The sequence below is a fragment of the Xenopus tropicalis genome, chromosome 4, assembly GCF_000004195.4.
Source record: "Xenopus tropicalis strain Nigerian chromosome 4, UCB_Xtro_10.0, whole genome shotgun sequence".
NCBI lineage: Eukaryota > Metazoa > Chordata > Amphibia > Anura > Pipidae > Xenopus > Xenopus tropicalis.
In genome coordinates, this window is record NC_030680.2 from 81,066,170 (window position 1) to 81,079,714 (window position 13,545).

General features: G+C 38.0%; 1 protein-coding gene across 5 annotated transcripts in view; it reads left to right on the forward strand.

The window, feature by feature from the left end:
• The first annotated feature begins 2,263 nt into the window (after nucleotides 1-2,263).
• Nucleotides 2,264-13,545, forward strand: part of slc44a5 (solute carrier family 44 member 5) — an 81,097-nt gene continuing 69,815 nt past the window's right edge. For all 5 annotated transcript variants that reach the window (XM_031899843.1, XM_031899844.1, NM_001126670.1 and 2 more), the window contains 1 exon segment: nucleotides 2,264-2,465. In XM_031899843.1, coding sequence (XP_031755703.1) covers nucleotides 2,429-2,465 — 37 coding nt within the window. In that variant the 5' untranslated portion in view covers nucleotides 2,264-2,428.

Consider the following 13,545-nt stretch of genomic DNA (forward strand, 5'->3'; position numbering starts at 1 on the left):
ATCTCCACAGTAGTGTCACATTGATAAGCTCTGCCTTGATTCTGACCAAAATTCTATCTCAAGGATCTGTAAATACAAAACCTGTTGTGTCACAATAAACCTTTTTTATATTTGCAAGAACCTCTGGCATCCTACTTGCTTCATTACCACAACTGAGAGGTGTAAATGCAAAATACCCTCTCCCTTCCTTCTCCACTTTGCGAAGGCCATCTGGGGAAGAAGAGTCCAGAGTGACCTATGTTCTGCTATCAATAACTGATAAAGTACAGTTTGGGCCAAGATAGGGTTACATTATTTATGCATCTTTAACCAGCTTTATGGGTAGCCATAAAGGCTATCATTAACTAGTTAGGCACCATTCACCAGTAATCAAGTAAATAACTGCAGCTTTAGCTTGCAACTCAACAACATTTCCAAATGTATTTAGTCACAACAGGCAAAGCCCCATGACCATTTGAATACTTGCACTTCAAGGCAATCAGGGAGGAACTCTATAGAATGTTAATAGAGAAATATAACCTCTTTTTGACATGAGCTTATTTAGTTAGTAGAAAAGGTGCATAAATGAATGCATTTTATTTTCACAAAGACATACCTGATTCCACAGATTGAATGGAAGCCATGTGACAAACCATTTCCCAGCATCCATTAGGGTCACAGAGGAATGCAACTCTTACTTCACCCAGTTCCATTAAGTGATGGATTCTGGGACTCTCAGCTTTCCATAGTGGGTGGTGCACAGATTTGGAAAGCAAAGGGACCTCCCAAGGCATATGAATTATCATGGTGGCCCAGATCAGGCTCAGATTGAGTAAGGGGGGGATTAGGGTCAGTGCAGGTTGAATTAGTTTTGACCTGTGCATCACTATTGTACAGTACAATATTTTAAATCCCAGAAGCAATTTTGTAAATGTGTTAGCTTAAATGGTAGAAACATTCTTACAAAGAAATTCAGTAGATTCATGGAGCCAAATTAAAGTTTAGGTGTCCACTAATGGTTGATGTACAGTATTCCTGGAATAATAAATAATTTGTCAGCCCTTTCTAGCACTTTCACAGATCCCTAGCTAGGTGGTTAAAAAGACAGTAGTACACTGGTAATTATATATAGAAGATAATTATTCCTTTTAGGAGGCCAGTCTAATGTTTGGATATGTATCCCACAGTCATGCTTTATAATTACAAAATAAATGTTCAAAAAAATATAGCCTGCTCTTTTTGTTCTTACTGCTGCTTTATTTTATACAGAACAGCGATATAACAAACTACACCTCCAGCCGCTGCCTCCCTTTTGATGTGCCTGTCTCTGATTAGCCTAAGGATACTTTTGTCTCCTATTGTGCCGCCACTTAGATGAAGCATTGCTCTATTACTATATGCACAAATGACTTATCTTCTGTCAACTGTTTTCTTGCTACTGGTAGAAGTGGTAAAGGGGTCCCACAAGGTGCATGAATCACAGGGGTAAGGGCACACAGAGAGTTCTCTGACATTTTTACCTCAGAAACTTTTCCTAAGAAAGAACACCACAAATTACATCTGAAAAAGTTGACGTGTCTGGCAATTAGGACCTTGCATGTAGATAAGAATCTGCACATTGGGCAATATCCCTAGAATACTGTCATACACTTTTCTCAGAAAAACATTCTGATGTTTTGTTGCAGAGTATTTTCAAACAAGTAAATCCTAAAACTCAAGCCTAGATATGGTACCAAAACCTGGAATTGACTACAAAGTAATGAAATTGTATTTTCTAAAAAGTGAAATTGTCAAACTACTCATCAGATATAATGATGCAAGATAATGTTTGGCCAGAAGAATGTAAGAAGAAGCCCAACAGAAGGGGAAGTGACAGGGAGGGAGATGCACGAATCAAGGACCAATCCCCACTTATCCACTTAATGGCCAAGTCTGCAAAACCCTGTACTTTTTGTATGAACTGTGGGTTACTCGAGTGTCAATACACACAGCCAGGACTTGGAATGGACACAATAGCTTTAATAGCTACACACAAACAGAAGAACCTGTTACACATTTGTTCAAATTAGCAGAGCATTTTAGATTCACACAATCACACATTCTTATTGCATACAACACGCAGGGCCACACACTATATAACCGCACTGCCTTATAGCACGACTGTCCATCGTTATTAACAAACTAGTGTATTACCAAACCCCCTAGTCCTTACCTCAGTGTAACACACCAACACACGGCACAAAGCTACACACTGGCGGAATTAGCATGTCTCCGCCCCAATCTCAGCCTGCCCGCCCCTCCTAGCCCCGCAGCTCCAGGCTGCCTCAATACAAACACACAGAACTGCTGTGAGTGTTAGCCAGTCCAGCGGACCATTCAGATGCCATCACAAGGACAAGGAGAAGCCCTGTGACTCTCCCAGGACACCGGCTTGCCTCCCTGGGGGATAATGGGCCGGCGGAGTGCTGCCCCCACGTCTCCGTTCGGTAAGTCCTTTCATCCTCACTCGGATTTGGTCCATTCAGCGCGTTGTGGAGGATGCTGCACAGCAGCTCTGTGTATCCCTCCGGCCTGTGTAGCTAATGTTGCTTGCATTGGGACTTACAGCACGAATGGTGAGTGGATGTGCCACTGCTTTTTGCAACGGAGCCACAATAACAACACCCCCCCCCCCCCATCTTGCTTTCTGCCATTCCGAGCTGCCCTGTTTATTTGTGGGCACCTGAAAGTTAGAGGCAGCAGCACACAATAGCACTAGAGCGCTCGGTGTGCCATTCTGTGCAGCCACTGTGGGACCCAGCCGGCCTGCTACTCCCTGCTCTTGGGGTGTATGGGGGGGCCCAGGGACACATTCTGGACTGATGCCTACAATTCGGTAAATAAAAGTGTAGCAGCATTTCTTTTGTTTAAGATTTATGTAACTATGGCAGAAGCTGTATACATGGCATCCCATAAGACATCCCATAAGCCCAAGGTGGATAAGTGCTAAATAATAAGCATTTGAATTGCCTGTAGATTTTGAACTTTGAAGGTTATTCACAGTTTTGAAGCATCATATTGGGCATTTAAGTAGCCTTAAAGACTATAATGATGGCATTGATGGTGCAAAGCAGAGGCTGGATCATTGTTTGTGTGACAGTGTGCTATGGGAAGTTATTAATAATCCAAAGAATATAAAGAGAATTATAGACCAGACATTTGGCTATTTAAAGGGATGAGGGATGTTTATTAACCACTGAGCTTTTGACTACTGTTGTTTCTCATTGCCCTGTTCCACCTTATTCCCACATTCATATCTCAGCTGCTGTCATGTGGATAGTAACTGCTATATAAAACATCAACATAATTCTAACTATTGTTGTATATAATTCTTAAATCAGATAGTCAGCAGCCTGAACCAATACATATTTTTCACTGACCTACTTTTTGGACATTTTTTTTTAATTCATGATGTTTGTTAGAAAAATAAACACTTAAGCAATACTTCCTTTTGCCACAGAATTGTAAGTAATAATGCACTTGTAGAACAGTATAAAGGGGTAGGATATTTTAATAGTATCAATAAGTACTTAATGTCTGGATCCGCTGCACTGTTTTATCAGATCCCATACCCCTAAAAATGTGTGTAGTTCCCTCATTTTAAGGCATTTTTAGAATCTTCATTTTCTCTTTGCATTGCAGTATTTGTAATTTGTTATGTTTTTGCAAGTCTACATAGAGCCAAAGTACATTGTGTGCTGTCTTTGTTATTGATGTTGTTTTTTCTCACTATCCCTGCTAGGCATTGGTTGAAGAAAGCCATAATTGCAGAAAGGTCTTATTTAGCTTAGAGTGGGCATTGCACTGGTATGAGTGAAGAACATGCTTATATGGGAATTCAGCTTTTAATAACAATTTTATGGAGAAAGGGCAATGGGTGTTTGAAATAATGAGGCAGTAAGGGCTAAGGAAAAGAGAAAGCCTTGCAGTCATAATGTAACCCATTATATTAAATACTTGTTCACTTTAAGATAAACAAAGTTACATTTTAGAAAGGTCATACAGAATTGCTGATCTAGTTTGCTTTTTCCAAATCGCTCCTAAGAGTAATGTTTCTTAACCTTTTCTGTACAGGACCCAGGTTAAGTATGAGACTGGTCTGGTTTAAAATTACAAGTTATGCAATTGTAACTAGTATTGTCTACAAATAATATATATGTTAATTGCTTTAGATTAAATTGCACTGTATTTTAAGTAATCAGTGATGACCTAAAATAGCACAGAAAACAATTTTGAATCACAACCCCTGCAACTTTTGAGTGTGAAAAGTAGCCTTGGCTGTATATAGGGAATAATGCACTCCTCATCGTAAAATATAAGAATATTAGAAGTTACTAAGTAGTTCATGACTATATAAATGACAAGGATGCAGGTCTCTATTCATGGAACTTCAAGGTGACCTCTAATATCAACATATGTTACAATGGAGGTACATTATTATGATAGATACGTTTCAAGTACTGATTATGAAGATTATAAAGGTTATTTATGGCTATACATGTGTATATTACCTGGTATTGTGATGGCAATGTTAGTAGACAAGTCTGTATCCATATATGCCTTTTGGTGTTTTTATTTGTATAAGAGACACATAATATGTCCATTAGTAAGTAAAATAGTAAGACAATTTTGCAGTTGGAAACAGAGACTCATGTCCATCAAAATCAACACTTCACTTTTCCATTTCCTATTTATATTCTCAGTGAACCCAAAAAGTAATTATTTTTATTTTCACCTGTTTTCCATCCAAAGTAAATTAATAAAATGTAGACAGAGGACAGTATCAAGCAGGCTGGGGCTTATTGCTAAGGCTATGTTTGTTATCTATCAGTGTTCCCAGGTTCTTCATTATCAAGACATCTTACATGATCCCCTTCCAACGATGACAAATCTTGCATAGAATTTATTGCTGTGCATAGTTGTGTGTCATAGATAAATTAGAGCTTAAAATACTCAGTACTCATTGGGCACTGTGAAACCCTCACTTTAGGCACCAGGGTGTCTGCCTTTTCTGGCAAAACATAATGACCTTCAGAATTTTTTAGCCCTCTTCCTTGTTAACATTGTCATCAATCATAATGTTCGGAGGCCTGGTGGAACCCCTAGTAGCAAATAGCCTTCTTCAGGAAAGTTACATGCTGTTAAATAGAGTGCATGTGACTTTCCAAGTAGAACTTCCTGTAGGAAGTTTGTCTTTTTTTAGGTTTGGGAAGGGTATTGGGAAGTTTTGAGAGTCCAGACCCTGGAGAAGATGGGTCTTGCAGATGTCAGATTGCCCTTAAAAATGCCTTCTTAGCCAATATAGGGAATAATATACCCCCTATTGTAAAATATAAGGATATCAAGTAGTTCCATGGCCATATAAAGGTACAAGGCCAAAGCTGAGTGCTTTTATACAGGTCATGGAACTCCGACCTCATGTACATTTTTTGTTATAATACACAAGTTTCAGAGAGTCATGCAACAGATATATAATTTACAGAATAAGCTCTTGTGTGTTATATACAGAATAAATAGATGTCATCCCATGTCTGCAAAGTCATTTAACATACCACTCACTATTACCAACATTTTTCCAATACGGATTCACATGGTAAAACAATGTTAGAGTTTTGTTGTAATATGTATTTGTAGCATTAATATACCATGTAATATTTTTACAGTGATACAATGCTTGCTATGTACATATGAAAGGTCAGCATTTAGCATTTAGTTATAGAATGTGTAACAGTCCTTCATGTCCTACATACTTCTTGGCTCTGGAATTCATTCGTGATTGCAGTCTTTTCTGACGTTTTACTATCCATTATCTGGGTGAAGATAAATAAATGGGTAAAAATACCATGGTATGTGAAATTAAGAGGGCACATAAAAAATATTTAAGTACGTAAATTCTGTGAATAATTTTAAACACAGATTTCAGTACCTTGTTCATATTTTAACCCAGAAACTTGCCATCCTCCTATACCAAATCCAGCTACCATATTGAAGGATATTCAGATCTCATTCCATAATTTTATAAAGGGTTTCATGACACCATAAATTATCCATGTCACGTTGCTGATCACCCAACTTACTCACAAACTAATGTATATGAGTTATATATATATGTATATGAGTTACTCGATAAGTTCGGTTCCATTTCTGGCCTCTGCAAAAACCACAAGAAATCTGAAGTGCTCACTTTATCCATTGAAATCCCTTGAAATTGTTAAAACTTAACTTTAAACTTAAATGGTGAACTATGTTTCTGTACTGTTATTCAGTATTGCCACCCATTACCTTTGTCTTACAGCAACACAATCTCAAATTATACTCCTTTCTATTACAACTATTAGAAGAGTGGCACAGGTATCAGATATCCTAGATTGGAAAAAATAATGCTATAATGATGACTATATTGTATTGACCTTGTATTATTTCCTTACCAATCCTTTTTATGTTAAATATCAGACCTTAAACAATCTCAGACTTACTTCCAATGGTAAATTAGAAAACTCTCTTTGTCTCTAGAAAGCATGGAGGGATTGGGCCTTCCTAATCTTATTTTATTTTTATCATTATCGTGCTGCTCAACTGGCAACCATATCCATTTTATTCCTGGATCCCTGATTTATTCCAGGTCAAACTAAATATTTTACAGCTAGTCAAATCTTACATTACACTTGGTACCTGGTGGCCCCCATATGATAACCACTTTAGCTTAAAGCAGAGAATTTTGAATATGGTCTTATATGAAACGCTGTACTCACACTGTCTGTCCATGTTTGGATGCTACACTGAAAATTTGGAACAGGGTGATATAGCCCTCTGGTTTTCCCCTGGTCTCCTGCTGCCCCTGTGTTTCAGAATGCCTCATTTATCCCAGGCCAAACTTCAGTGGCATTTAAATTGTGGCTTGATAAATAGTTGAAGGGGATTAATACATTTTTTGTGGTTAGGGTCTTTATGTTCCTAGCAAATCTTCAAGATCATCTACAGCTCCCTGCCTCTGAGTATTTTAGAGGTAATAAATTCTTACTTTACATAAACTCCCTAAAGGACCACTGGACTAAAGCATTTTTTAAAGGTTTTATTAAGGTGGTTCTTCAGAAAGGATAGCTAAATATGTTGAGACCACTAGCCCCTAACTGCGAGGTTGCCACAACTGGGCTTTATGTACCATATATGGTGGACATGCTCTGTTGTTTCCAAGTTGTAGGTTAGGGTGTACAATGTCACCTTTTCTCTATTTTAGATTAATATTGAATGTGATCAAGTACATGCTCTTTTAAATGGAAATGGTACATAATTTACAAAATCACAGCATAAATGACCCACTAATATCTTCTTATCTGCAGAACAAACTATTGCTAAAGCTTGGATACCAAGCTGAATTCAAGTTGATACCCTTCCAGGCATTTACGGAGGGTGGACTGGATTATGATGAATGAGAAATTAACATATTTTCCCCATCACACAGCGTCTGGATTTAGCCTTTCTTTGTGAATATAGTGTTTCTAGGTACCCAGAGCTGGCTGAATATTATTTACATTAACTGCTGAATGTATTTCCTGATGACTACTTGAAACTTATACTAATAGACAAAGGCATCTAAATATGTTATTGCTGAAGTTTTACCTTGCTTCTCCTTTTTTCTTTTATTTCTTGATTTTCTATTCATTTATTTTTTTCTCTTTTTTTAATAAGCACAGTGGCCTTGTGGCCTAATGCATAAGACATCATGTGAATTCTTACAAAAAAATATTGTTAAAAAGGCTAAAGGGCTTTAGTTGGCATTTCATAAGTCTGAAAATCAAAGTTTGCTACCTGTTGTTTTCAAATTTTTTCATGCCAGAGTAGATTGTTATCTTCTAACCAAAAATTGAACAGTTTAGAAGAAAATGGCTTCCCACACGTACTGAAATAGCACATTTAGTACAGTTTTTAGTTACTGAAGTCAGCGCATACTGTGTAGGCACAAGTTAGTATACATAGTTATTGGAATGCAAAAATATATCTTTAAAGAAACTAGCTTTAGCTATAATGTGTACAGTGTGTCCTTGATCATTTATAAACTTGAAAAAATGCAGATGGCAGAAATAAATAGCAAGGCATGCTATTGCCTGTTTGATAGCTAGTTTTTGCACTCTAGGGTTATGTTGTAAAGGAGAAGCGAGCAGATTTTGAGGCTGGTACCTCTGAGCAGTGGAGGGCTAAACCAGTGGAACAGGGAGCAGATTGTGAAAGTTAATTTTGAATATTAGAAACATTTTCTGTTTGTCTAGGTTTTATGGGTTTTAGATCATTTACTAGTGATGAGCACATTTTTTCAGCAGGTATGAATTTGCTGCGAAATCCTGCATTTCGCCATATTTTTTCACAAAACTGCTGCAAAATTTTGCCACAACAAAAATCCGCTGTGTGAGGAAAAAGGTCACTGTCAAACCAAAAAAAGTTGCGTCAAATAAGTCACAGCTTGCAGTCAAGTCAAAAAAGTCTCAGTCGTGTAAAAAAATGTTGTATGGTAGCCACATTTCACAAACATTTCAGTGTTTCACAAATTTTTTTTAGCAGTTTTATTTTTTGGTGAAGTGAAACAGGAGAAATTCGCCCATCACTATCATATACCTGTTTATTCTGTGCCTTTCTATTCCAAATGATTAATCTAAACTTGCAATAAAAGTTTCAGAGGGAGGATAAGTAACACAGCTTTTGGATTCTGCAGTTCAAATTTTAAAGTATTTGTCCAGTAGTATTACATTTAAAGAAACCACCTATTTCTCAAGCTACAACTCACTTACTGTACCTTATGCAAGAGTTTGTGGTGAGCAGTATAATGTTGTCACAAAAAAACAGTATATTGTGCCATAGAAAGTAGTAAGTAATAGTTTCTTCCTGACTGAAGACTTTAAGCACTGGTTTTAAGATAACATGGGCCTGATTCACTAAAGTGCGATTTAACGTGCGCTATTTATAGCATGCGTTAAAATTTTTACCGCGTCTTAATTTTGGCGATTTTTCGCACGATTCACTATAAGCATACTCGCGCTTTTTTACGCGCGATATTGCATGCGTTATTTAACTCGCGAAGACTATTTCAATGCGGTATTTGCTGGTACATGTGCTAAATTACGCCCGCGAATAGTCACTGCATATGAATGGTAGCTTAGAAATAGTGTATAAAAATTGTCGCTGCATATAAATGGTGTATATAAATATTAGCCACATATAAATGGTAGCATATAAATGGTATCATATAAATAGTAGATGCTTATAAATAGTAGCCACTAGTGATGAGCAAATGTGTTCTGGTTATCTTTAGTGAAAATTAGCAAATCTTTCGAAAGATCCATGAAACGGCAAAAATGTTGTGCGGGCAAAAAAATTGTTGCTGTGACTATTATTTTTTGACGCTTGTATAAATTTTTGTATGTGCGGTGAATTTATGCGTGGTAAATTTTTTCAGGTGTTTTGCCATTGGCGGATTGTTTTGCAAAACGCATGAAAAAATCTGCCGCAAAAAAATTCAACGCACGTCCAAAAATTCGCTGCGAATCCATGCCTGGCGAAACATTTCATCACTTGTAGCCAAATATAAATAGTCGCGCAAATGAACGCATGCCATGTTAGCCATACACGCCAATACTTGCAGAAAATGACTGTATTAAAAATGACCATTTCCCTGCAAACTGGTGGCTGCGTCACTCTAGGGGAAACACATACTTGAATAAATAACACTGTAAGTCCATATTTTATTGCAAAAAATCATTTACTGTACTTTTGTATAATTTTTCGCCTGCCTGTAGTAGGTGTTAATTTTCGCATAGCCGAATGCGATATTTAGCACGCAAAAGTTAAAGTGAATCATGCGATCATATTCTTTTCAGCACGGAAATGAACGTATGCGGTAAAACTAGCGCGAGAAATACCGCATGCGAAAATGCGACTTATCGCATGCGGTAATGCTGTAGTGAATCGCGCGCTAATTGTCGCGTCTTTTTTACCGCAAAAAAGCGTGCGATAAACTACAGCACTGTTGTACCATAAAAATGGCCCTGGACTACAACTTTCAGCATTACCTCAGGTTAAAGGGAAAACATACCCCCTATTTGACATAAGCTACTTTAATTAGTCTTATTTAGAAAAGGTGCATAAACACTTTGTGAACTGGCAAAAATAAATATAAATGTAATTTTTACACAGACATACCTGATTTTAAAGTGAAAGTGTGATCAGTGCTTTGCATGGCCCTACCAAATGATATGTAGTGGTTGGTTGCAACTCCCTTTGTCCTTTTTGTATTTAAACTGTAAGAAAGTGGACAAAAATAAAAAGGAAGCATTTTGTCCTTGAAAAATGTGATAACACCATTTGCAAGTGTGTGTTTTACTCTCCAAGACACAGTAAGTGTAAGAATAAAAACACTAATACAATTAGGGGTATATTTATCATGCTGTGTAAAAAGTGGAGTGAAACATTACTGGCAATGTTGCTCATAACAGCCAATCAGTTGCGTTGCTTTGGTTCTATAACTGTTGAAATCGAATTGCTGATAGAATACAGAATACTCCACCACCAGTCATGTCGTGAGTTATCATACTCACCAGATCAAAATAAGAATTCATATTTATCAAATGCTTCTAACATGGAGAGGAATACTTCACCAGTTACTCTGAATCCCATGCATGTCATATGGGAGATAGATACCAGTATAGTGCAATCATTTATTAATAGGATTAGTAATCAACATACAGGCTGCTGTAAGTTTGATACTTTCATTTTTCCAGTGCTCATGAATCAACCTATATTGGGAACAATGGTATTCATTATCTATATACTGTACATTCCATTTATGATATATTTATGCTTTTAAATCATTAAATGTTTGTATATGGATTTTTATCACTGTGGTGTGCTGTTTATATTTTTGTGAATTTTTTATTTTTGCAAATTATTATTATAATAAAGCCTTGCAGGGACATATTGCTGTGCAGACTCTGGCCCCGAGAATGAAGGATTTTTTTGAGAGAGGAAGTCAGATACCCAAGAACATGTTTACAAAAAAGGAGACAAGAAATCCTGTGTTTCTTTTGTTTGAGTGCAGCTTTTTCTGTGAGTATGGCTGTATTTACATAGAACTTTCTGAAAAAGCTTTCTTAGTTTTTACCTTTCCTTCTCCTTTGAGCTAGTAAAGATAAAAAGGTAAAGATATAAGGGATAAATGGTGTTGCTGCTCGAGAGGCAACTTCGGTGATTGCGCCGCCGCGTATGCCATCCCACCGGCAATTTACATTTTCGCCGGTGGGATGTCATATCGGGGAGTTTAGTCGCCCGCAACAAGGGAGATTTGTCGGGGGCGACTAAACTCCCTCCCTTTTCTCCTTCTGTTTGTTCAAAGAATGCATGAATTTCTTTCTACTACATCATCATTTTAATATAATTTGGTCCCCCTCACTGTCCGTAGTGAGGATTGCCCTAGGTGTTATTATGATGCCTGGTAGTGATGTGAGGGTTGACCCGCTATCTACAGGAGCTGTGGGTTTACCCTTAGATCAGGTGGGTTAAAGTTGGGGATTGGGTGGATGTCAGAATGAAGACGTACCTTCTCCTCTGCTCCCAAAGTTTGGAACCTAAGGTGCATGCAAAAGTAGCTTACAGAGTGGAAAGGAAAGCCCTGGAGCTATAAGCACAGAGGCTGCATGACAAGGGATCCGAATAACCAGCAGCCAGATTACACTGGTTTATGTTTAGAGATTGGCAGAACTAGGTTCAACTGTGATTAGGGGGCGGAGAAAATGAGAGGGATGTGATGTCAGAAAAAAGAAGCACTCACTTCCGTATCTTCTGACCAGGTAGAAACATCCCACCCACCCTCCCCCTTTTTGCATATTTTGCTAAATGTCAGGAGTTTCTCTTTTTGTTTTCATAATATCTATTAATAACTGAATGTGGATGTTTTCCTGAATGCAGTTATATTGTGCTTTCTGTATCTTTATACAGGATAAACTTGAAAGTCAGCATTGTATTTAATTCATGTTAACTACGATTGTTTGATCCAGGGAATGTTTCCGATCGCCAAGGGGGACAGGAAGGAATTTTTTCCCTCTTGAAGCATTGGCACTAGCTTCAGGTTGGGCTTTTTGCCTTCCTCTGGATCAAAACAGTGGATATATGATAATGTATTTTAAGTTTTATTTGTCACAGCAGCGGTAGGACCTTGCCAGAGTACTGCACAGGTCATTTTAGCAGAGGGAGAAAGGAGGTTCTCTCCTGTGACTGCACGGTGGATTGATAGATACAGACGCTACTACTACTTGTGCTAGATGACAGCCTGCTTGGATTTCCTATCATCGAGACACTGCAGATCCAGGACCGGCAGCAGGGCTGCTGAACTTCTCTCATGGTTGGTAATGCAGCTCCTGCTGGCAGCAGAGTTTGGGGCCATCCTCTCTGTAGGTAGAGGCAGTCTATTACTCATTCAAGTTTTCAGCGAGGAACGGCAGAGCATAGTAGCGACCTCTTATGGAATTGTGGCTTTAGAATATTGCCTTGGGATAGGCTGGCAAGGTCCTATTTATTTGATAAAATGTGAATAAATGCTGTAGCCATTTTTTCCATCTCTGTCTCCTGGTGTTTCATTAAGGTATGTAACAAGGGGGTTCAGTGGGTTGCCTCAAGGCAAAGGGTCAATTGAGGAGTCCCCTTGTCAAGATGCGAGTACAGGTTGGGTGCAGTCCTAAAATTGCAACATTTTGCAGGTTAGGATTGGGTACTGGTTAAGGTTTTGCAGGTTAGGCTTTTATTGCTATTGACACAGTCCACAGAGGGATTATGGTCCCCTGGTGTTAGGTGCACTGTGCATTATTAACCTGAACAGCAATGATACACTGGTACTTGATGCCAAAACATGCAAGTGACGCAAGTACCTTAAAAGAATGGAGTCAGTTTGCACATTGAATTTGAAGACTGTCATTTTAGTACTATTTTGTGAGTTGTAAATGAGCCCTATAGTCTCATATAAATGCAGTTAAAACATGTGCTGTGGTACTCCCAGGCCAAGTTATTTAGTAGGCACTTGCTTAGTGGGATGTGTGCAGCACCATAGGCCTGGAAGTTTGGGCAATTGTATTACCAAAAGTATCATGCCAAGGAACTTTCGTCCTGGAAAACACACTGGTGTGTGTGTAAAATGTGTCAGTGTCCAATTAATAAGATCAAGTTTTGCTTGAAATTTCCATGTAAAAATATTGTACCAAAGATATTAGATCACACTGCTATTTCTAGTACAACTTGTTCTTGTTATGTTAAAATGTCATTGTCTGTGTGATGATTCTGCCACAAGTACAGTACTGACATTTGGTACGGAATCTGCCTGGCACGGCAGCTAAGTATAAAGATACAAAGAATTATTGTTATCTGTAGCAGCTCGCACTTTATTACAATATTGTAACCTCCCCATTATAAGATGGGGGCGATAATAAGGAAGAACATTAGTGCAGTCTACATAAATACTGTAGAAGTGTAAGTATCCCTTTCTTTTAGTGC